Below are 26,305 nucleotides of genomic sequence, written 5' to 3' on the forward strand. Positions count from 1 at the left end.
AGTATATGGTGTTTGTTGTTTGCTTCTAGTCATGGGAATCAAATGTAATGCTATGCACATGCGAGCCAAGTGCTCTACCATGGAGCCATGCTCACAGCCCTATGAGTGCTGAAACAGAAAAAGAATCCACTGAGATGATGGTATCTGCTGTCAAGTTTTGATAACAGATTATTCTATTTTTTTCAAGTTTTTATAGCAGACTATTCTAGATACACAGATAAAGAATGTAAATGAGAATGTAAATGTGCTTAAAGTATGAAAATATGAAAAATATGAAGGTTTAGTCTGTTCTGCTTATGTGATATTATACATATATTACATATTATATATATATATATATATATATATAGTCGCTCATGGGGCTTGAACTCTGGGACTGGGCGCTGTCCCTGAGTCTTCAGCTCAAGCCGAGCACTTTCCCACTTGAGCCACAGCACCACTTCTGGTTTTCTGTTGGTTAATTGGAGATTAAGAATCTCACAGACTTTCCTGCCCGGCCTGGTTTTGAACCACAATCCTTAGATCTCAGCCTCCTAAGCAGACAGGATTACAGGTGTGAGCCACCAGTGCCCGACTATATTTTTGTTACCTTCTTTTAGAGATGCTCCTCTCCCTGGGGTATAAACTTTTGCTGTACCACCACGTTCTAAGAACTGTCCCTGGCATACCATAGGTATGCAAGTAAGTACTGAATGCATTAGTGAACCAATTGGTAGGTGAAGTGGGAAGGGCGAAAGAGAAAATAACGAGTAGGTTTAGGGGTTCTGGAAGCCTTGGCAGTGTTGCGAAACACACACACACACACACACACACACACACACACACCTACCTCTCCAGCTTCCACACACACACACACACACACACAGTTGCGAAACACACACACACTGCTACCTCTCCAGCTTACACACACACACACACACACACACACACACACACACACACACACACACACACACACACACACACACACACACACACACACACACACACACCCCTACCTCTCCAGCTTCCCGCTAGGAGGAGTCACACCTCCCAACCCACAAGTCCTCCCACCTTTTCCTTTATTTCTTTCCCTCCCCTCTTCGCAGTTCCGTCAGGCCTCTAGTCGCAATGATTGTTGGGAATTGTAGTCTTCTGGTTCACGAGTATTTATCTGTAGAGCATTAACAGAACTACATTTCCCAGGAAGCCACGGGACAGAGTCAAGCTCAGTCACATGACCGGGACTGTGGCGGTGCAATGGCGGCGCCCATGCTGCGCTGCGGCGGCCCAGGAAGACGTTGGGTTCTAACGTGGATTGATGGAGGTTCTTGCCACGGAAGAGGATCTCCGACTGGGCCCACGTCCAGCTGGAGGAAGAGACAGAGTTCAGTGGCTCAGCAGCTTCTCCACAGTGCTCACAAGCCGAGAAAAGGGTATTCATTTTCATGCCAATTCTGTTCAGTGTGCAGTGAACTGCGAGACTAGAGAGCAGAAGGTCTCTGTGCAGCCCAACCTTTAGATGTTTGGGTGGGCGAAAGGCTGTTTCCCTATGTCGTGGAGCTCTGAAGCCTAAAGGAAACGCAAACAGGCTTTCTATGAGCGCTTTACTACTTCCCATATACCAGTCTTGTAGTAGGCACATTTGGGGGATTGAGGAATGTAAAACAGCCAGTGTTTCTTGAGTCTGCTGCACAGATAGAAGAGTGGGTGCAATCACCTTAAAAGCTGCAGTAGTACTGGGGCCACTGGAAGCAAAGTCATGTTTAACTTATATTTAAAACTACCACTGGCTAGCAGTACTGTAAAGGTACAAAGAACACAATTATCTAAAAGCCCTGTGTAGTGGTAGTTTAACAGACACCATTAGCCAGATAAACAGTAGCTGTCTGTGGAGGCCTTTATGTTGAATTTACGTATAGAGCCCTGGGAAGATGTTGTCAACTGAAGAACACCCCCTCCCCCAACACCCCTATCCCAGTGGAGAGTCACTGATTTTGCTAGATCTTCCCTGAACAGCTGTTTATACCTCTAAAAATAAGATTAAAATAGTTTCTTTTAAAATATGGAGACATAAGGCGCATTTTTAATATTTTCCTTTTTCTTTGAGGTTGGCATTATTTTTGTTTTTCAGTTAGAACAGAGGGAAAATGTCCAAAACGATTCAGCTTCTAATTTGTCTCACAAATTAGATTATCTCCCCGTGAATTGAAAGTATATTTTATCTCATGTGATAAAAGTTGTAGTCACTGCAACACATTCTGAGTAATAACTTTAGACAATGAAGCATTTCTGATGAGTTGTTAGTCTCACAGGAAATGTTTCCAAAGTATCTTATATTTTGGATTAATCCTTTTTGCATTCAGTGTACAACTTCATGTGTTGGAACTGAAACAGAAATCTATATAATATTGGAAATTCCTTGGGAGAAAAGCAGGCTAGGAACGTGAATAAATTGCATATAGATTAGATACACTTAAAATTACTTGAAGAGACTTGTATAGCAAGCTAACGTGATAGGAATGGACAGAGAAACATGATTTTGATAGCATTTGACTGCTTCTTAGATTTTCTAGCAATCAAATATGAACAAACAAAAAACCCTGAAATTAGATCTCAGGAATTGGAAGCAATTTGAGTGAGCTAAAAAAAAAAAAAACTGCATCTGATGGTTTAATGTTTTCAGTAATTTTCAATGCTGGTCTTTTGTATTTGTGGGGCTAGTCATTGTACCTACAAGCTGTTGTTATAAGATAAACTCAAAACATGTTTGAGAACTTAATTTTTAACCACTTATTTCTTTAATAGTAGAATCCTTCCATTTATGTTCATTCAAGTAATGATCAACAGTTCAACCTTCTTTATTATTTGAGTGATTCACTAATGAAATACAGTTAATTTAGAAATTGCTGCTTTTCACTGAAGCTAGGTCAAACAATTGTCACTTAGTACCCATTTCTAAGTGATTTTAAGGTGCCGAGGTGTTCTGTTCTCAATCACCTTCTTTGTATCATGAACTTCCTTATGCCCTGTTGTAAACAAATTTATGTTGCCTCATTTTACATGTTCATTAGGAATTGCTTTTTTATTTAGTCACCAATAGACTATACCTTTTAATATATAAGGATATAAGATTTTAATAAGTTAAAAGCACAAATAGGAAATTATAATTCAAGTGCATAGAAATTCATGCATGGTGACACACAACTACTTAACCATTTTCCTTTATTCTTTAGCGAACACAAATGGGCAGCTGTGGTAGGACTAGAAATTCATGCCCAAATTTCTTCCAACTCCAAACTCTTCTCAGGATCTCAAGTGTGCTTTGCAGCTCCTCCAAATTCTTTGGTTTCTTTTTTTGATGCTTCTCTGCCTGGAACTTTACCGGTAAGGTTTTTTATATAATTTATTTTCATTAGATAATGTTTATATTATATTCAATATAGATAATGATTTTTTTGTTTTAACATCTTGACACAGAGGTCTTTCTTAAGAAATCTCTTAGGAAATACCATTTTAGGGAATTTTGGATAAAGTGGGATGAACTAAATGTTTTCTAAAGACCCATCTCTGTAATTCTAAGTCTGGACATAGTCTTTTATCTGTTCACCCATTTCTTAAACATTTTTCTATGTCTGCTAAATACCAGAGAAACATTTTTCTATGTCTACTAAATAAAGATGAGCAGATTCCTGATATTAAAGGAGTTCAAAGACTAGTAGGGGCAATGTATCTCATAAATAAAGTACAGTGTGATTACTCTTGTGAAGACAGTATGCAGAGGATGGTTTTGAAATCCAAAGGAGGATTGTATAAATCAGTAAAGGAAGGAGATTGTGAGAAATTGTAGGGTGTATTTGACTAAGGAACTGTTACTAGTAGATGTGGTGTTTAAGCTACTTGAGAAGACAAGTACTAGTCAGATTAATGGAGTTAGCATCTATTCAAAGGAAACAGCATATATTGTGATACTACAATTTAAGATCAATCAAGATTGTGGTTATTGAAAACTAAGAAGCAATCAATAATGGAGCAGTAAGTACCACATACAATGAGTTAACTACTAATTTATTTTGGCTGGATCTCAAGGAATGACTAAACCTAGTGTAGCTATCAGCAAGACTTTCAGCATTTAAAAGTCTTGAGTTTGGAAATTTAAAAAAAAATAAAAGGAACAGTGTAATTATTTGAGTTAATAAATATTTGAGTTCATGATTTGTCTGAGACCTATTGTATCAACTTGTTGTAAAGTTCCTCCCATCTTTTGGGAGAATGTATATTTATGGTGGTGATGAGATATAGGCAGATTATTTTGGGTGAATTCTGTAATTTCAGAAATTTACATACAGTGAAGGCTGATTGAAATGAGCATTGGCAGGCTTACAGGGTGCAGGATCACTTTTTATAGTCACTGCCCAGCCTGGAAGGTACTTGACAGCGCCTCCCATGTGCCTGTCTTACCCAGGGCTGTAATTGTATGGAGGCAGCATCTGGAATTGGTTTTTTTGGATTTGGTTTGGTTTTGGTTTTGGGCATAGAGGAGCCCCATCATCTCTGCATTCTCATGTCCAAGGGCACTTTCAGTTCCCTATTGGGCCTCTAGAGGGATATAGAACACCCTCTCTCCACCTCCACCCCTTAAACACATGACTTTTGGCTTAGAATGTCTTGTCAGTGGAGAGAATTTATTTTTAAGTGGAGAGGCATTTTTGTTCTTTGGAGAAGCCATCAATTTTCAGTTATAGTCATATGATTTCCTTTTGGTGTGGAAGATCAGATATAATAGAAAAAATTCATATATATGCATATGAGTTAATGGATTCATACAAGTTAAATGGATTGATAGAATACCTTTATCTTTTTCTTTTTGAAACTGAAAACATTTTTGTTCCTTTATGATTGTGTTTGGCCAAGGGACTCGGCAAAGCTTGTATTTCCTTTTAGGTTTTTCAGATGGAAATGTGATATCTAGCAAGGTACTTAGGTGCATTTTCAGTAAACAGACACAGACTATTCAGTTATGCATAAATATAGTCAAAATATTAGAGACAGACCAAAATAACTAACAGGCCAACCTGTTTTGAAAGACGTCTCATCATACACTAAAGAGGAAGGTGCTTGTGCAGTGATAATCATATCAGCCAAACAATGAGGTTATTGTAAAGTGAGTCCAGAGAGTTTGGCTTATTTTAGCAGACAAAGGCTAGGACTAGTTTTACATTGGTGAGGATTTGTTTTTCTTCCAGAGAGCCAACAACACTCATGGTTTAAGTAGGCTAAATGGTTAATCTCTCTTTTGTCTTTAAAGGACTCTATTTTAGTATGTGAGCAGAATGATCTCAAAACTTCCAGAATGAAGATTTGTCACTGAAAAAACATTTCAAATCTCTCTGATTTGCCTATAAATAGATTTAAAATGTACTAGAACATTTGGACAGGTGTCCTTCGGTAAGCTCTGTAGAGCTGATGTAATGATGTTCTGATATTCTGAGTCTGCATCTGGTATCTGCTTATAACAAACCAAAAAACTGAGAGTACATTTCTATTTCTGAGGATTGGAATAGAATGTAATGCTGTTGTTTGCATCCATTAAGCCAAGAAATATGTATCATTCATGATGATGCTTGGAACTTGTTTTGCCCTGGTCTGCACTGTTTCTCTTACTTCTGTGGCTTCTTTTTTCTCCATGGCTGTTTTCTTCCACTCGGTCCTGGCATGCCAGTTTTCTGTGCTCCTTTCCTTGTCTCTCACTTCTTTTTTTTCTGGCATTCTCCTGAGTAATGTTTTTGCACTCAAATAGGGCTTCTATCTCTTGTAGGTAGTAGATCTGCATTTTTAATGTCCTACTATCTATTTCCACTGAAATAATTTGCCAATATCTAAAATCCAGCACTTAAAATATTCACTGTATATCTGTTTTCAAACTTTCACTGCCTCCTGACAGAAAGAAAGAATGAACCAACCAATAGAAAATGGATGTTTGGGGGAGAGGGGCAAGCGTGTGTGTGCATAGCTTATGAATGTGGGTTTGTGGTGCACATATGTATTATATAATATATATCACCTATATATCCATGTATATAAATGCAAACAAATAGAGAAAGGGTTATTTTTTCAGTTGGTGTTTTTGGAAAAAGAGGCTAGCAATTTAGAGAGAAAAATAACTATAACTCATTCATCAAATCAATTCAAATATATATATTCACATGATAAGTGTGAACCCTAAAAAAAAAAGTACAGGAATCTATTCATTTGTCTTTGAGATGGAAAGAAACTTTGTAAGCGTAAAAGCAAGAGGGAAAACACATGAGGTAAGATGATAGTGATTTCTACTTTATATATCCAATAAATATTTGTTGACCCACTAATTCTTTGGGGAATCTGTCCTAAGAAAATAATTTTAAAATGTGAACAAAGATTTGTCTGCAGAGATTTCTATAGCAGACTAATTATACTTGTGGAAGCAACCAGAATTTCAAAGTTGGTGGGGGCTTGACTGATTGTATTGTGATACAGATGTAAAATGGAACATTATGAAGCCACTAATAATATTTATAAAGTTTTTATTGACATAGGAAAATGCTAAGGATAAACATTTCATTGAGATGACTAGAAGTTTCATGTGGATAAATTACTGAATCTTTTGCCTCAGTTTCTTACTTATAAAGTGAGGGTAATGTACTTAACTCACTGGATTTTTATGAGAATTTAATGAATTAATGACTAAAGCACTTACTGCAAGTAATAAGTGCTCTGTAAATCTTACTATTAGTATAACACATAGTGACTAGTGGTTTTCAGCTTTACAAAGACTCCCCTGAGTTGTTAAGCACAGTTTTATTGCCAATGGTAGCAAAATTAAGTGTTATATTCCACAATTATTCACTTTACCTGGATGTCCTTAGTTAAGTGATCTAACTCACAAAACTAACCTGCTTTTCCTATCACCTTAGAGATGCATGGAGAATTAAGTGAGTAATAGAAGATAGTATATTATAAAAAATTCTTTCTAGATTAAAAATAATTACTTTGCTGCATACAGGGGCCCAAGCTTGTAATCCTAACTACTCATTTGGGAGGTAGAAACTTGGGGATCTCAGTGTAAAGCTAGTCAGAATAAAAATAAATTTGAGAGATTCCATCTCAACTAATGTCTGAGCATGCTAGCACATGTCCACTATCTCAGCCATGGGTAGAAGCACAATGTCTGATTGGAGTGATTGTGCCTGTCATCCCCAGTGACTTGGGGAAACACAAGTAGGCTTATAGTCCACCTCATGCTGGACATAAAGCAAAACCCTCCCTGAAAAATATACGACGTAGCTGGGCGCTGGTGGCTCATGCCTGTCATCCTAGCTACTCAGGAGGCTGAGATCTGAGGATCATAGTTTGAAACCAGCCCAGGCAGGAAAGTCTGTGAAATTCTTACCTCCAACAAACTACTCAGAAAAAGTCAGAAGTGGCGCTGCAGCTCTAGTGGTAGAGTACTAGCCTTGAGCAAAAGAAGCTCAAGGACAGCACCTAGGCCCTAAGTTCAAGTCCCAGGACTGGCACACACAAAGAAGGAACGAAGGAAGGAAAAAAGGAAGGAAGGAAGGAAAGAAGAAAGAGAGAGAGAAAGGAAGAGAGGTAGCTAGAGAGAGAGAAAGATAAAGAAAGGAAAGAAGGAGACAAAGAAGAGAAAGAAAGAGAAGGAAGGAGGGAGGGAAAGAGAAAGAAAAAGGGGAAGGAAGGAGATAAAGGAGAAAGAAACAAAGAAGGAAAATGCAAAAAGCATAGAAGGAAGCATGGCTCAAATAGTAGTAGGTCTGACCTGATTTGCAAGATCAATCCTCATTATTCTTCCCCCCCAAAAAAATTCATTTGTAAAAGAAAGGGTTGGTATGATTTTTTCTATTCTTAGATAGAGAAATTTTGTTTTTGTTAAAAAAAATAAGTTAGTGACTAGCTGTTTTCCAGTTATGTGAAGAGAAAAGAAAAAAGATAGGAAAGAAAAGGAAAAAAAGGTGGAAATAATTTAGGTTATAGTATAAAGTCTTTTACTGGCAGATCACCATCGCATTTATGTAATCTCTTTTGCCTTGCTAGCCCATTAAAGAAATGCCCACAATTATCAAAGCCCTAAGTGCCTAGAAGAGTGGTAGTAACCAGTAAATAAATATTGAGTACCTTCAAAGTACATGGCATTATCTCTTTTCTTTTTTTGGTCAGTCGTGGGGCTTAATCTCAGTGCCTGAGTGCTGTCCCTGAGCTTTTTCACTCAAGGCTAGCATGCTACCAGTGAGTCATAATTCCACTTCTGGGTTTCTAGTGGTTAATTACAGATAAGTGTCTCTCACACTTTCCTACTTGGGCTGGCTTTGAACCATGATCCTCAGATCTTACCCTCCTGAGTAGCTAGGATTATAGGTGTGAGCCACTAGCGCCCTGTGTGTCTTGATTTAGGGGGGAAAAACCCTGTATGATTATTACTTAAATTGTTATAAAAATGTATTTCTGTACATTCTTCTCATCTGTCCATTCCTTCACTCAACTGACATTTATTGTCTATCTACCAAGTGCTAGCTCTTGTAATAGCTCTGGTGAATTAGATAAGAAACAGGCATGGGTCTTGCCATGGAGCATAGACAAATATGTATGCTACAGTAGTGCTTGTTATAAATGTGCTGGTAGGGAATACAGTGTACTTGTGAGGGACTTGTAGGGATATTCAGATATGCAAGAGGCTTAAGAAATTTGCTGAGCAACAATCGAATGGAATGTTCAATGGCCAAAAGGAAGCAGGAGGTGATTTGCTCTAGGAAGCAGAACATGCTCTGCGCAGCATAGGCAGGACAAAAGGGGAGGTTGGAAAGTGTCTGCCTTCTCAACTCTAGGGCTACCCTTTTCCAGAAGCTCAAATGACCTGGTATGTCTGTGTTTCCTCTTTCCTTTCTTCCCCAAGTGGAATCTTAAGTATGTGTTTGGAGATTATACAGGGAAAGACTTGAGGTATTAACATTTGAAGGACACTCCATCAGCATTTTAGTACATCACTTTAAAATACAGGATGACAGCCCCAAATCATCAGACATTTGAGGAAATCTTCCTGCACAATGGAACAGTCTGCAAAAATCCTAGGAGACAACAGGTAATTTGCAGGGTAGAAGTATACTTAAAAATTAAAAACTTTAGTATGTATTTCTAGAGAAATAAGAGAAAGTAGCTGCATCCTTGAAAATATAAACAAAATGCTACTTTTTAAAAGCCAACTAAGTGAGCTCTTAAAAATGAAAATTATGGCCGGGCGCTGGTGACTCACGCCTGTAATCCTAGCTACTCAGGAGGCTGAGATCTGAGGATCACGGTTCAAAGCCAGCCCGGGCAGGAGAGACCGTGAGACTCCTATCTCCAATAAAACCACCAGAAAACCGGAAGTGGCGCTGTAGCTCAAGTGGTAGAGTGCTCGCCTTGAGCTGAAGAGCTGAGGGACAACACCCAGGCCCAGAGTTCAAGCCCCACGACTGACAAAAAAAAAAAAAAAAAAAAAAAAGAAAATTATGATACCTTGCCCAGTTTCCCACAAAGAAATCTCAGAAGAATAGAAGATAATAGTCAAGAAAATCCTCCCACCTCAAAAGACTCCATATAAAGCTCCCTTATGACCCAGCAATCCCACTTTTGGGCATTTACCCAAATGATCATGAACAAAGTCATACCAAAGCTACCAGCACAACCATGTTTATTGCAGCATTGTTTACCATAGCTGAGCTATGGAACCAACCCAGATGCCCCTCAGTAGATGAATGGATTAAGAAAATGTGGTGTGTGTGTGTGTGTATATATATATATATATATATACACACACACACACACACACACACACACACCACATATATATATATATATATATATATATATATATATATATATGTGTGTGAATTCTATGCCTCCGTCAGAAAAAATGACATTGCCTCTTTTGTTAGGAAATGGAAAGACTGGGAAAAAAATCATATTAAGTGAAGTAAGCCAGGCCCAAAGAAACATAGGTCCCATGGTTTCCCTTGTTTGCAGTGATTAGTACATGTCTAGGACAAGCAGAGTAGGTCAAAGACTTTGTACATATGACCAGATCAGATAATGTTAAGCAAAATGTACACCAAGACAGGGACACAAGAGGTTTTTTTTCTTTCTTTCTTTCTTTCTTGCTAGTGTTTTTAATATACTTATAATACACTATGTGATTCTTTTGTTTCTATTGTATGTTCTTCCCCCATGGTATAAACCCTGTTTTCACTGGATTTGAAGCTGGTGCTCTGCACCTTGTATATACATTTTTGTAATTTGGGAAGGGGAAGGGATAAGGACACTTAAATGGGGATGCAGGCTGACCCATTGTGATATCGAGATGTACAGGACACTATATTGAAAATGAACTTCACAATGTTGGGGTGGGAAGGGCGGGAGGAGTTGGGGAGGTGAGGAGGGAAGCGATGGTAAGGGGAAAGTAATGGAGGAGGTAACAATGCTCGCTACGAAACGTACTCGTTACCCTGCTCATGTAACTGTAACCCCTTGGTACAACATTTTTACAATTAAAAAAAATTTTTTTAATTAAAAAAAAAGATCTTCTGAAAGCTAAACAGATGTGCAGTAAATTCAACAATAGGAGAACAAAATAAGAAAATTGGAGAATCTATCTGGGAAATTCAGTATTTAATTAATAGAAGTTCCAGAAAGAAACAAAATAAATGCAAAAAGACTATCAAACAACACAGATTAATTTTCCAAAATTAAAGGACATATATCTCCAAATGGGAAGAACCTACCAACCACACAACATAAGGAATAGAAGTAGTCTCACATACAAAATGTCATGAAGTTTATGAACATCAGGGATAGATCGGATTCTAAAGCTACAGGAAAGGAAATGTTATGTAAGGGATTGGAAACAGAGACACTAGACTTTTGAACGGTAGCATTTAAAGCTTGAAGAAAGTACAATAAGGTCTTAAAAATCCCTGGTGAGAGGGGAAGAAAATAATTCTCTTAGCATTCTGACTCCTCCACTATCAGTCAAGTGTGATCGTAGATTAATGTTAATTTCAAGCAGGCAGCCTCTCAAAAAAAAAGAAAAAAGTGCCTTCTCTTTTCCAGGAACCTCCTGGAGTAATGGAGAATTTTAGGTTGCCAGCTCTACAGGCTCTCCCAGGCCCTGCCACAGGTGTTGAAAGGAGGAAGGATAGCTCTAGAATAAAGGACTCTGGGGGAAAAATAGGGAGGGGAGGGGGGAACAGCAGGTATCTGGTGAGTGTATGGAGAAAAATTTTAAGATATATTAACAAGCGTCTTTGAAAAGAATGACCAGAAAGTCCATAACAAAGAAAGCAAATAAAACAAAATTGAGAGGCATATCAACTACAGGAAAAACAAAATGTTCCAGCACAGAAATATAGCCATATTATACTTAGTAGCTTAGCAAAGAGACAGTACTTAATAATGATAGATGCGCCAGCTACTGATTTAACCAAAACTGATAGAGCTTGGAGATTGGGAAATAAAAGGACTAAATTCTTATTCACCATAATAGGTAATGCTAAAAATTTAAAGCAAGGTGGGCTGGGAAGGTAGCTCAGTGGTAGAGCACTTGCCTTGCATGCATGAGGCCCTGGGTTCGATTCCTCAGCACCACATAAGCAAAAAGAAAAAGAGCCAGAAGTGGCACTGTGGCTCAAGTGGTAAAGCGCTAGCCTTGAGCTGAAGAGCTGAGGGACAGCGCCCAGGCCCAGAGTTCAGGCCCCAGGACCGGACCCAAAAAAAGAAATAAAAATAAAAATTTAAAGCAAGAAAGAATAACATGCTTCAGGAACAATTGTGTCCACTGGTCAGAAGAGTCCCTTTTTTCCTTTTTAAACCTAAATTGGTTTGATATTGTTTTTTTTGAAGGAGGGTAGGAAATGCAGTTTTTATTATTTTGTTGTTTGTTTTTCCGTAAGTAATAAAAGATTTAGAGCTCGTCAGAGATAAATTGTCACATCTTTTAAATTTTATACACAAGATAGCACTAAGTAATGGTCATATACTACCTATACTAATTTCTCAGCCTTCTGCTGGTGAAATTTCTTTTTTGTTATCAAAGGCCAAGCAGTGAAGACCCTCCTCTTCCTCTCATCTGTACAACTTTGACAATTACTCTGACTTCAGGAGGAATAGATTCATCTACCTTCTAGATGTATCCATACTCAAGCTGGGCAAGTCATAGGGGTTTCTGTTTCTGGTTATAACGCACCATTCTAACTGGATGGACTTCAGTGTTACCTAGATTATTATGTGAGATGAGTGTTTAAGGGTGGACATAAGTAAGCATAAGTAAATCCTTATGATAGAGTAAGATGGAAAAATATTGCAAAATGTCTCACCTTGTTATTCTATCACCTTGTAACATATCACCTATCTCTTGGAAATGCAGTGGGCCAAGTCTTGTGGTTCCATGTTCTAAAAACAAGTACACGGTGTCATTGTGAAAGTTTATCAAGTCTGTCCTTTTGCCAGATGAAGGAAGGATTGTCACATGGCAAATGGCCAAGCAGCCTTAGCGTTTGCCAGCAGGTGATGGATTTTCCAAAGGTCCTCTGGCACAGTGTATTATTTAAAAATAGGAAGATAAATACCAGACAAGACAGCTCAAAGATCTGAAGGTGGTTGCTGCCAGGAACAGAGCTGGATGTCGGAAGGGACTGGGGGCGGGGAGGGGCACCACTGCTTTTTACTATCAATTTCGTTCAAGTACATGTCAATAATGCTGTTTTAAAAAATTGAAAGTGAAGCTTAAATGGATAAAGATAGAGGGGAGTGAATCACTGATAGAATACGCTTCTCAGAAAGCAGGAGATGTCTCTGGAGCACACAGGGACGGGAAGATTTGTCCCTCTTCCCATAGGCATAGGCATAAAGCCTTTTTTTGGGGGGGTGAGGGTGGGTCATGGGGCTTGAACTCTGGACCTGGGTGCTGTCATTTAGCTCTTCAGCTCAAGGCTAGAGCTCTACCACTTGAGCCACAGCGCCACTTTTGATTTTCTGGTGGTTTATTGAAGATAAGGGTTTCACAGACTTTCCAGGCTGGCTTTGAACCACAATCCTTAGATCTTAGCCTCCTGAGTAACTAGGATTACAGGTGTGAGCCACCGGCACCCGGCATAAAACCTTTTTGATGTTTGGGAACAGAAAGCTGAGGAAGCTTCCATCTGATTTGTCCTCCCCTAGTAGATGCTGTTCGTTGCATCTCACACTCCTGCTGGAGCTCTTTCCTTCTGACGTTGGCGTCTCTCTACATCCTGGGTCTGTGGGTAACAGACTCTTTGTTTTTGAGTACCTGTAGCTGTCCACTTAAGGACTGTTTTCTTGTACTATGGAGGCATCTCAGTAGCTTTAGTTCATGGTAACCTCTACCATGACCAGTTTCTATGTTAATTTCTCTACCCCAGCTATCACATGGCTTTGATGGTGTCACCAGCCTGCCCTATACCTGAGGGACCAGGGCTCTGCTTTTTGGGGTACTCTTTTTCACCTGTGACCTGACGTGAGTGGCCTCTTGTATGTGGACATCCAGATGATGGCAGAAGACTTCTGACTCAGGATTGTTGGCCCAAATGTGTCTTCAGAGAGCCACTCCAGCTCCCAACCCAAGGAGCACACAGCAGTGTCTCCTGCTCTAGTTTTTTTTTAAGTTAGCCAGTCAGCCGCTGGTGTCTCCTAAGCCTGTTTAACAGTAATACTGCTGTTTGTTTAGTGGCAGGTTAACTTGTTTTAACCGCAAGACAATTCTGTGAGGCAGTTATTATGGTTATTACAATTAGAAAGTATGTGGAGAAGCTAGGATTGAAACTCAGAGTAGACTGGCTTCAGGAGTCATGTTCTTGACCCCTTTGCTATTCTGTCTCTTGTAGTTACCCCTGGACATCATGGAACTTTGATTTCCTCCTTTGAGCTTGTTGTTTGCACATGCACATGTGTATGTGTATGTGAATGTGTGTATTTTTATAAGCTTATAGATGTGTATAAATATTTGTAAAAAAATAATACCTTTTCTATCTCTTGCTTCCACCCCCAGTCACCACATCTGTACCACAGCTGCTTCTGCTAGGGCTGCCAACTTCTCCCTGGGCAAAGACCCTCTCCTCATTCTGATTAATGACTCTTCCTCTGAATGGAAGCACAGGTACTTTATCCTCTTATTTTACCTTAGTTTCAGAATTTTATGGAATTCCACTATAAATCTTCAGACTGAAAAGGTCATTCAGCCCATTTGCCTCCTTGTAGGCAGGATTATAGCCAAACTTAGAACACCATTCTTGGTTTTTGTTTTTTTTTTAACAAGAAGTACAGCTTTGCTCATTATTTTGACTTCCCAAATGCTCTTATTGTTGTGCAGGCTCTCACTCAATTTATTAACTAATTATTTGCCTTCAGAAGTATAGGCAGGATCCTGGATTGTTTGCTTTGGGTTGATTATTTTCGGTTTATCAGTTTCATTCCAGTTTCTCTAGAACACTTTGGATGTGAAATGGGAGAAAACTAGTGAACTGAATATATTTATTTGCTAAAATGTCATAGGATTTCTAAGTCTGTTCATTCCAATGGTTCCGGGAATAGAGAGATTTCCATAAGGTTTGTTTGAAATGTATGCATGCAGAAACCTGCATGCCCGCACACATCCGCACTCACTCTCCGCGATTTGAAATGCCTGTTCCTCCTGGGAGCAACCCCTGAGGAGGAGGAAGGGGAGAGGATGCTGCTGCCCTGGCTGTCCTCTGCAGTGGGCTTGCTTTATGCCGCTTGACTTGGTAGATAAGTTCTTCTGATAATCATGTCACTGCCACAATTAGATTAATTAGAAACCAGTGACTCTACTCTTGTTTTGCTTGTCTGGAAGCTCTTATCTGTATGTAACATGAAACCCATAGCAACCACGAATGCCTTCCTATTTCCAGAACTGGGGGAAAGACAATAAAAGCTGTTTTGTTTTGTTTTGTTTTGTTCCCACACACATATACAAGAACGTTCTCCTTTTTTCTCAGGATCAGCATGTCTTAAAAAAATGCGTAGAGCTTTCCACACCAACAGCATGTAGAACTGGCCCTGGCAGCTGTGGAATGGAAACTAGAATGGCATTAACCACATTTCTCTTCTATTCACCAAGTATACGCCATTATTAGTAAGGAAGAGGATAATAAAGAAGGGAACAGATATGACATGATGTGCACACAAGGCAATACTGTGCTTCTTACATTAGCTCTGGTTTGAATCCAAATCTGTGGATTGCACTGGAAGAGGTCTTGCTCCCTCAAGAAAATTGATGACAATGTACTGCCAGGTACCAGTGGTTCTCACCTGTAACCTCAGCTACTTGGGTGGCTGAGGTTGGGAGGATCTTGGTTCAAGGCCAGCCTGGGCAGACAAGTCCATGAAACTCCTTCTGAACCCATAGCTGTGTGCAGTGGCTTGTACCTGTCATCCCTAGCTACGGGAAGGTTGAGATCAGGAGAGCACCACCTTGCAAGCATGAGGCCCTGAGTTCAAACTTCAGTACTGCCCTCCCACCCCAAATAAAACAAAGAAAAACCCTTCTTTTAGTCCACTTTCTTAATGCTAGATGAACCTGCAGAATGTCTATGTGCTGAACATAGCAAATCAGAAGTAACTTTTGTTCTGGAGGAGCTAATCAGCTCAGAAATACTTGATCTGGAGAGTCATCCTGCTGAACCATTTTCCTGACTCTTAATTTTAAACATAATTATAAAGTTGTTTTTAATTTGAAAGCTCAGGGAAATCATTAGGGAAAAGTATTAAATACAAACATTTATAATCAGATTGTTATTCTGTATCTGTTCACCTAGATTGGTATTCTGTATCTGTTCACCTAGATGATGTTTAGTTATTTGACTAAGAAGACAAAATGTGACAGTTTCCTATTAATTTTTTTCCTTGTCAATGATTTACTTTAATGTAATCTGTACAACTTAGAATTACATTGTGTTCTCAGACTTCATTCTTGCCAGTTACTCTTGAGTCACTCTTATAGTTCTCCTCTGTTCCTTTGTAGAATATGAGGTGTTTTTACCCTGTGCCCTTTGACCCCATAAAAGAGGTGTGTCTGTGAGCTCATACCCACAAATGTAGACGAGCTCCCTTTCTCTGCTCCTGAACTCTTCCAGTGGACCAAACTCGTCTTATCACATTAACTGTGTGTCTCCTGTGAACTTAGATGACTCATGACAGTGATGGACTGCAGGCTTCAGCATGACCTCACCTTCCTCACTTCCCGTGGTGCAAAGGCATTTGACTCTTTCCCGGCCATGAGCCTTTTCCTCTTCACAACCATTTTCACTCCCCACCTCTCCACCAGTTTTGCATGCAGCATGCTTGACCTGCAATTCACTGGTATTAGAGGTAATGTTTCTACTTTCTGTCAGTATGGTTTTTCAAACAGTTGATGAATCATCCTTTTATGTATATTATTTAGTATCTGTAAAAGCTGTTCTGTGACTTTTGAGCCCATTTGATAGTACATTGCATAGAGTATGTATGCATCAACCTTAAGAATTTTTATGTATTTGTGACACTTACATACATGTATATGAGGAGTCAGTATAAAAGAGGTTTCCAAGAATCTTAAACCCTTTTGATATTTTCTAACCTCTTTATTGGTCTTTTTCTAAAATATATACTTTCCTACTTTTAAATAGAGTATATTGAATATAAAGCCAACTCTTTTTTTTTGTTTGCTAGGCCCCAAGTCTTAAAAATTCTATAGGTAGTTTTTAATAACACCAAGCTGATGGACAAACCTTCATATCTGGGCCTTTGGGAGACATTGCAGATCCTAACTATAGCAGTGATCGTTTAAAAAAGAAATCTCACCCTCCACAAGTTATTCTTATAATCTCTGTACAGAGCTGATGTCATTTTATTCCTCTGGAGGAACAATAAGAAGGTGACATACTAGAATAGAGAGTTACAGCTGGCAATAGTGGGAGGAATCACAGAGAACATTGAGGTTTTCCCCCCCCCCTCCTTCCATTCCAACCCTGAGAAACCCAGGGGACCTTATCTGGTCTTGTTTGCAGGTGAATCTTGTGGAATTACACTGCATCTACTCGGCAATATTTCTAATTACCTTTCCTGGTAATATGGGAAGAGTTCTCTCTCCAGGTCCTTTCCTAAGCAAGAAGCCTGCATGCAGTATTGTGTTAGGAAGGGCCTTTCTTCCATCTCCATATCTCCTTACTACTTTCTGTCCTCCTCAAAATATGTCTTTAGGTGAGATGCTGAGCACAGTAGCTCTTGTGAAAGGGCAGAGTGCCATACGTAGAACTCGTTGCTGTTTAAAATGAATGTTTTCCACACCTGTACACAGAATCTGTAATATTAGAGAAGGAGGAGGGGATGTGTAGAACAGAAAGTAGAAATGCATTACCAAAGATTCCTGGGGGTGGAAATGCTTAAGAATCTTTTTGTTAATATAAAAATATAGTAGTTAAAAAAAAAACAAAACCTAACAGTGCTTTGTGATACTGTTTCTGTCTGTGACATTCAGGTAGCTCATACAAGCTTTGTCCTGGTGATTTATACTAGAAGCCTGTAATAAAATGCAGCCTGAAATCATGCAGCTGGGTACCATTCATTTTTCTCCCATGGACAGTTCCAGAACTTAAAAAATGGCAGCAAACCTGGAAAAGCTCTTTCCTCATAGGGAATGCAGAGCTGGCCATGGCACCTGCCTTCTTGGGTTTATTCTGCTTTGTCTTGCCTTTGGGATGCTCTGGGCAGGTTTCATGAGTACTGGAAAAGAGTTTCCAGGAAGATGTGACTGTCAGAGAAGTCCTGTACTCCTCTCTCAAAGATAGGAGTAGCTACAAAGTGGAAGGTCTGCCACTTGGGAATATGGAGGCTGCCTAAACTCTCAACAAGAGAAAGTGTGCAGCCCAGTTTTAGTATCCGTGTTATGTCAGGAGGAGATGTGAGACATATTTTTGGGTAGGTCCTGTGGAATTGTCTACATCACAATTTATACTTGTAGGCTAGAAAACTAATGAAGGGCCATTCCACTGGTTTGTCTGAAACCTGAGTTGGCCATTTTTAAGTGTTTTTAACTTCACATTTAGTATGGAAGAAATATGAGAAGAGTTGGCTGTCTTCTGTACTGCAGCATCTTAGGGAATTTTTCCCCCTTAGCTCTTCTTAAAATCTTGGCAAAATTAGGAAATCATTTTGCCATTGGCATCCCAGAGAGGAGAAGCGTGGGCTTGGTGGTTCTGGCAGAGTTTGTCAGGCTGGGCTCCTTGGAAGAGCATTCTGTTCTCATGGCAGAGAGTTCTTGTCAGTGAGCTTTTTACAAGCTCTCCATCCTTCCATCTCTGGGCACATTCTAGTAATGAGGACTGGCTATCAGGCAGGAACAATAAGTGGGAATCAAAATATATTAGTGTTCTCAGAAGCCTTAAAATATTCTTTTCCAAATTTGATGCACGCATCTCCTTTGACACATATAGAAAAACAAGTAATCACTCAAGAGTCTTTGTCATGCTCTGCAGCTTCCTTAATAGAGGCAGACAGGCAGGAATCTGTGATTGCCAATAACATTGAATTTTCATATTGAATATTTACCCACTCACAAGCCACCCCAGCAAGCAAGATCAGGGGCTTGCACCTCAGCTGACCAGTGAGGAAGACAGAGGCCGGGTTGATTTACCCAAGGACACTGGGAGATCAGGAGCCTCGCTGAAAATAGGAGTGAGAATTGCCTGGTTCCCATTCTCAGCATAGAACACCGGACTGTATTCTCTTCTGCAGTACTTGCTAATTGTTCATTTCCAACCTAACATAACAGGGGATTTTCCATTTGTAGCTTTTTGTAAACCTTTAAGAGGCCTGTAGTTATTCATAACCTTTGTTTACTTAGCATAGCCAGCTTGCTGGCTTATTTACTGTATTTCTTATTCTCTCCATTCTTGCATCTATGCAGAGAAATGGATGTGTATGAAAGCACTTCCTAAACTCTCAAGTAGCATGTCAATTTTATTTGGTATTATTATAATACCCAACTTTGCATCATTAAAATATACTTTTTTTTGTACAGTGGCCAATGGGACTGGGGGAGGGGGTGGTAAGTACATAACAATCAATTGAAATAACTTAGCATGCATTCACAGCAGCCCGAATAACAATTAATGTAAAGCTTTCAATCTCTGATACTTCTAGAGAAATGGAGAAATGAATTTGCACATTTGCATAGTAAGGCAACAGAATGGAAACATTAACAGAATATAAGACACCTACAACTTTGGGGGAAGATAAAAGTATTTTCAACTAGGGAAGATATGAAGTTACTTGCCAACCAGGTAAAAGAACATATCTTCCTTTCATGGTCTTAGTGGTATGTGTGTGTGTGTGTGTGTGTGTGTACACGTGCATGCACAGTGCATGTGTGAGTATTAGGGCTTAAACTCAGGGGTTCTTCCTCTTGTTTGGCTTTTTCTGCTCAAGTTTGGCACCCTGTCAGTTGAGCCATCCCTTCACCTCTGCCTTTTTGCTATTTAATAAAAGTAAAGTTGCACAGATTTGCCTATTCCGGCCAGCTTTGAACCAAGATCCTCAGATCTCAGCCTCCTGAATAGATAGGATTATAGACCTGAGCCACTAGCACCTGACTTCATGTTGATTTGTGTGTGTGTGTGTGTGTGTGTGTGTGTGTGTGTGTGTGTGCGCGCGCGTGCGCGCAAATATATCCATATGTAGGATTTGTATACTTCCACATAGATATTACAACTCTTTCTTCACAGATATTTGCATATTAATAAAAGGATTGTACCATAGTTAATTACTTCCTACACAGGGGCCTCACAATGTCCCCAGACTTAATTGAATCTGTGCCTTAGGGAAGTTTAGGGAGATAATAGCTAGAATATAGCATGCATTCTTTCCTATAACCAATTTTTCAGCAACAGTGAATGAAACTTCAAATACCTGTGTGGTGTACAAGCTAGCCAACAGCTCCTGCCTCCCCTGGGCTCTGTCTCCTTCCCAATTTGGTTTCCGTGTGATCCTCTCAGGAGAGTTATGTACTCCATCCTTCCTTTTCTGCATTTTTATTTAGAAAACTTCAGACTTTTAAAGCAGCTGAAAGAATACTATAGTGAGTATTTGCACCACCACCACCACCACCCCACATCTAGATTGTTTTCTCCAATTTGGATGACCATTTGTGTTTAAGTTACAGACATCATCGTGCTTTATCTCTAAATATTTCTGCATTTATCCTCTGATAAAACATTCTTATATGGATTGTTATACTGGTCCCCCTTAGGAAAGCTAACATTGAATATGATATTATCTGACACAGTTCATGTTGAAGTGTCTGCAGTTACCCTAATCTAGAATATCATTGAAAATTAAACATTGTATTAGTTAACATATTTCTGTAGTCTCACTTTCATTTTTTTCTTTTTCTTTTTTTTTTCCAGTTGTGGGGCTTGAACTTGGAGCCTGGGCACTATCCCTGAGCTCTTTGCTCAAGGCCAGTGCTCTATCACTTTGAGCCACAGCACCACTTCCAGTCTTCTAGAGGTCAATTGAAGATGAGTCCCACGGACTTTCCTGCTGGGCTGACTTTGAACCACGATCCTCAGATCTCAGCCTCCTGAGTAGCTAGGATTACAGGCATGACCCACCAGTGCCAGGCCTTACTTTCTTTTTCTATTCTTTTTTAATCTCTTCCTTCTTTTTTCTCTCTTTGCCCAGGGTCACCACACTGACATTTTCAAAATGTCCAGGCCAGCTCTGAGAAAGTAGCTCAGTGGTAGAGTGCTTGCCTTGCATGCATGAGGCCCTGGGTTCGATTCCTCAGCACCACATTAAATAGAAAAAGCCAGAAGTGGCACTGTGGCTCAAGTGGTAGAGCACTAGCCTTGAGCTGAAAAACTGAAGGACAGCACCCAGTCCCAGAGTTCAAGCCTCATGACTGACCAAAAAACAGCTCTTAAAAAAATGTGCAGGCTAGCTGGGCGCTGGTGGCTCACACCTGTAATCCTAGCTACTCAGGAGGCTGAGATCTGAGGATCGCGGTTCAAAGCCAGCCCGGGCAGGAGAGACCGTGAGACTCCATCTCCAATAAACCACCAGAAAACCGGAAGTGGCGCTGTAGCTCAAGTGGTAGAGCGCTCGCCTTGAGCTGAAGAGCTGAGGGACAGCGCCCAGGCCCAGAGTTCAAGCCCCACGACCGACAAAAACAAAAACAAAAATGTGCAGGCCAGGTATTTTATCTTACTGTCTACTCTTGAAGCAATATAATTAGTAAGGGATAGTTGCTTTGTGAGTGTTTTGACTGGCCTTCTTTCTACTTTCCTATCCCCTCCCCTTCCCTCTGTCTCCTTTCTTCCTTTTCTCTCACACCCCCTCTCCCTTGTACTTTCCATGATTTTGTGGCTTATCAGGAAGCTTGTAAGGGGATGTTGTATTCCTAACATTTGATGTGTAAAATTCAAAAGTACTTTCCTAAAACAAGCAAACAAAAACCAATCTATGTCCTGTTTGCCTCCTCCAAAGTCTCTATTTAGGACGTTTCTGCATCGGATGAACGTGCAGCTTTTTTGTTTGTTTGTTTGTTTATGGAATAGCGTGTATGTCTAGGAATTTGCTTTTGATACTCATAGGTCTGTTGAGTACCAAGCTTTATTTCCTATTTAAAATTTCACTGGTTCAGTCCAGTTGTTTCCTTCTCAATAATAGTCAAATCTTTCAACTAGTTTTTTATATGCAGAAGAAAGTAGATCTCATTCTGGATCATATGAGCATTTCAGTCTTGGTATTAATGTTTTACTCTGATTGTACTTGAGTGTTAGTGATGTCAAATGTTTTAATTTCATTGAATAGCTTCAGATGTAGTCTCAGGATTAAATTTTAGGACAGTGTGAGGGCAATAAAGTGAAGAGGTCTGTATATTTTGGTCTTTTATATTAAGGAACTTTTCTTCTTAAAGTTATGAACATGAGAGAGACATATATTTAGAATTAAAACGAGAAGAGTTCTTTCCTGGTCCCCTCCCAAAGTTTTATTTAAAAACGAACAAGAAATGTTTGGCTGATTGTTTTTGCTTTGTTTTCCTCTTGATTTCTATGTTTATTCTGTGCCTTCATGCATGTCTTCCCCCTCCACTCATTGAATTTCCAAAGGAGCTACTACATTAGGAGACAGTAAGTCACATGTGTGGCTGGCCACAGTGAATTTTGAGGGCAACACTTGTCCCAGTTAACTGGTTTATAACTGTTCAGCTTGTTCGGAGTTGGTTTCTGTCACCTGAGAATGAGAGTTCTTCCCAGACATAGGCGATGCATGCAATAGAATGCAGAAAATCCTAGCTTCAGTATAAAGCAGAAAATGAGCTTCCTGACACATTAAGAAATATGGACTCTGCTCCACTGGAGATAGTACGGTAATTATCACAAAGATGTGGATTATCATTTAAGGGAGAAATATTGTGTTGACATACATATGATTTTAGCATCTGTTGTGCCTTACCTTGGATTGTAAATCCAGACTAATGGATCTGTGGAGCTGTGCAGACCTTTTCTCATTAGATTCCCTGGACTCCTTGAAAAAGTTGCACAGGAAGGATTTGTCTGAGATGAACATTTTGCCTTTTTTGTGTGTGTATGTGTTTGTTGATATTAGGGTCTGAACTCAGGGCCTGAGTACTGTCCCTTAGCTTTTTCACTTAAGGCTGGTACTTTACCACTTGAGTCCTAGCTCTGCATTCTGTTGCTTTTTGGTGGTTAATGGGAGATGTGAGTCTCACAGACAGTCCTGCCCAGGCGGGGTTTGAAATGTGATCCTTAGATCTCAGATCTATAGGATTGTAGAATTGTAGCAGTGAGCCACTGGAGTCTACTGAGCATTTTACTTTTAATAACACTTCCATTATGCAATTAGTATTACTGAATATCCAGGGTGAGGTTATTATAATCAATTTATTGATATGTTTATGGCCCACAATCATATGACAAATGGCCAGAAAATAGGTTTAGACCAAGGAAATACACTTGATGTTGGTAGCTGTGATGAGTGGAATTGCTGCTGGAGGGTGGGAGCAGCAGAGCTGAAGGGTAGCCACACTGCCAGCCATGCCTCTTTCAACCGGCCTTGCTGTCTGTGGAATAGAGACTTTTTTCTTTGTGAAAGAGGGACTTAAAGAAAAGACACAGCCAGCCGGGCGCCGGTGGCTCACACCTGTAATCCTAGCTATTCAGGAGGCTGAGATCTGAGAATAGCAGTTCAAAGCCAGCCAGGGCAGGAAAGGCCTTAAAACTTTTTTTTTTTTTTTAATTTTATTTTATTTTATTTGAGAACATACTGTACAGAGGGGTTACAATTACATGGGCAGGATAATGCATACATTTCTTACCAAGCATTGCAGCCTCCTCCTTTGTTTACCCTTCACCTCCCTTCCCAGCCTCCCCCCTCCCCCCACCCAATCATACCCCCCCCCCACCGACATTGTAAAGCTGGTTTTGACATGACATTTTGTACTTCTCATTGTTGCAACAGGTCCACCTGAATCCTTAGACAACTTGTTTGTCCCCATCTCCTCCACATGTTATACTGACATCAAATATAGTGAAAGCGGGGGTTACACTGTGGGGGAGGGACATACAAAGCAACAAAGAAATAATCTTATAAATGCGTTAGAAACACATGCATGAAAGAAACAAAAACATTAAAATACATATTTAAGGGTTCGTTTTCCTAACATCACATTATCTGACCTTTTCCGCTTGACTCATACCTATACTAGATATTGCAAATAAGGGAAACCATGGGACCTATGTTTCTTTGGGCCTGGCTTACTTCACTTAATATAATTTTTTCCAAGAGGAAAGGCCTTAAAACTCTTATCTCCAATAAACCACTAGAAAACCAGAAGCGGTGCTATGGCTCAAGCGGTAGAGCATTAGCTTTGAGCTGAAGAGCTGAGGGACAGCACCTAGGCCCAGAGCTCAAGCCCTACAACTGACAAAAAAGAAAAAGAAAAAGAAAGGAAGGAAGGAAGGAAGCAAGCAAGCAATTTGGCATTCTTTTTTTCTTTTCCCCAGGCAGTATCCAAATTGAAACATAAATAACATTGAATATCTGTGTACATATGTGCATACATTTAATATCTACATTAAAGTAGCACTTTTGACCATAAAACTTCACTTTAAAAAATTACCTTTGGTTGGTTGGGTGCTGTTGGCTCGTGCCTGTAATCCTAGCTACTCAGGAGGCTGAGATCTTAAGGATCAAGGTTTGAAGCCTGCATGGGCAGAAAAGTTCATGAGATTCTTATCTCCAGTTAGCCATCTGAAGGCTGGAAGTAGAGGTGTGACTCAGGTGGTAGAGTACCAGTCTTAAGGGAAAAAGCTAAGCAAGAGTGTGAGGCCCCGAGTTCAAGTTCCAGTACCGGGAGCAGGGGGATTGATTGGCTGCCAGTCAGTTTGCCAGCTAGCTACAATCCTAGCTATTCAGAGGGTAGAGATTCTGGAGGATCGTGGTTCAAAGCCAGCCCAGGCATAAATGGAAGACTCATCTCCATAGCTGCATGGAGTGGTGCACACTGAGGCTTTATATTTGGGATGCTGATATAAAAAAAAAATCCTCAGTGCTGAGCAGAGGTGTGAAGGAGAGGAAGCAAGTACAATTTTCTCTGTGGTAATGAAAATTTATCATGTGGTAACTTGCTTGGAATACGAAGCAGAGGGAGTTCATGCTTTGAGAAAAATTTATGGTTAGCAGTAAGATAAAGGCCCATTTTACTGCCTTATTTTTACTTAATAAATTTTAATTACCTTCTCTCCATAAATTAAAGCATTTTACCATTCTCTATACTAATTATCAGATTTGTCATATAGAACATAAATTTAGAAAGGAATTGCCATTTGGGCTTTTTTGGAAAACATCACCTTATAATAGATTTTATCTTAATACTCCAGGAACTGGATTTTTGGTGAAAATGCCCCTCTTACCATATCACCTCAACTTTGTAAAAAAGAACTGCTGTCATTGGACAGTGGGTATTATAGCACTGTGGGCTATAGCACTGTGTGGTGACAATGAGGATAAAGTAGTGAGGACCAAGAAATGATGTCATATGCACACTATTTTGAAAGATACTCTGTTTCCTTCCTTAAGTACTTTCCAAAAATTTCCAAGTATAGGATGCAGAGACTGGTTTTAGTGAGATTTATTTGTACATACGATTTCACATAAAAATGCCCCAATCCTAGAGGATGTTTTCTTGACATGAGTAGGTTATATTATCTCCTTTATCCTGCTAATTTGCTCAGCAAATCCTTTCCTAGTATTGCGTGTAGATGGAAAGTTCCATTCAAGCCAGGTTGACTTAAACCGAATGCTCCTTATAAAATCATAGCATTTCATAGTCTTTTAGCTCCATAGAATTTGAAGTTCTATGTTGACTAGATGGACTTTTATTGATTAGTTACTCATTTATCAAAAGAAAAAAATCAGAAGTATGGACATAAAAGTTAGGAATTTGCTTGCTGATCGTAGCCTACATAGTCTCAGATCCTTCTGTGCCTGTGGTTTGCATGTTCCCAGCTGCACAGCCCGGCCCCCAGGTCAGCCAGCTTCTGACAGACTTGGGCCAATAGGAGCCCTGGAAAGAGGGAAGTCAGGAGAGAAGCAGCGGGAATTTCTTCCTCCTTCCTTCTCCACCAGCATCTTGGGTAATGGCCAGGTCTTATCTCTGGCTGCAGCATCTGAGAGACAGCACCATCATTTCTCGACATCTTTGGGCGGCCCACACCAAACTCTCCATATGCCAGGGACCAGTAATGAGTGTTTGAGAAAGTTAAAACAGGGGTGGTGGCATCTCAGTTTGATTTTGAAGGGAAGAAGGCTAGGAAGAGTCAGAAGAGCTGTAGATTTATGAGCAAAGGTTGGGGGTTGGAAAGCTTAGTAAGGGATGGATTAAACACACAGGAGGAGCTAGATTGTGTGAGAACCTGGCCCTCCTCCTGGGCCATGAGGGGTTTTAGACAGCAATTGCCACACGAACATTTTTTGTTCACCTTGGTATAGAAAGTGGGCTTGAAAGAACAGTGGAGATGCTAGAAATCCAGTTCACTTGGTCCTGCAGGTTCATTGAGGACAGACAGAGTCCTATTTATCTCCATGTCCCTTATCTTATGGTTAGTATCTTAGTATCTTATAGGCATTTAAGGAACATTCTGGAATGAGGAGAGTCCAAGCTGAATTTCCACTTGGGCATCCTATCCTCAGAACATGCTGACCT

General features: G+C 39.9%; 1 protein-coding gene across 1 annotated transcript in view; it reads left to right on the forward strand.

The window, feature by feature from the left end:
- The first annotated feature begins 1,220 nt into the window (after nt 1-1,220).
- Gatb (glutamyl-tRNA amidotransferase subunit B) overlaps nt 1,221-26,305 on the forward strand; it is a 71,529-nt gene continuing 46,444 nt past the window's right edge. Inside the window, exons 1-2 of the mRNA XM_042701827.1 lie at nt 1,221-1,415; nt 3,216-3,366. Of these exons, the coding sequence (XP_042557761.1) occupies nt 1,240-1,415; nt 3,216-3,366 (327 nt within the window). The 5' untranslated portion in view covers nt 1,221-1,239. The remainder of the gene's footprint in view (nt 1,416-3,215; nt 3,367-26,305) is intronic.

This window comes from Dipodomys spectabilis, unplaced genomic scaffold, assembly GCF_019054845.1.
Source record: "Dipodomys spectabilis isolate Male_0828 unplaced genomic scaffold, ASM1905484v1 ptg000297l, whole genome shotgun sequence".
NCBI lineage: Eukaryota > Metazoa > Chordata > Mammalia > Rodentia > Heteromyidae > Dipodomys > Dipodomys spectabilis.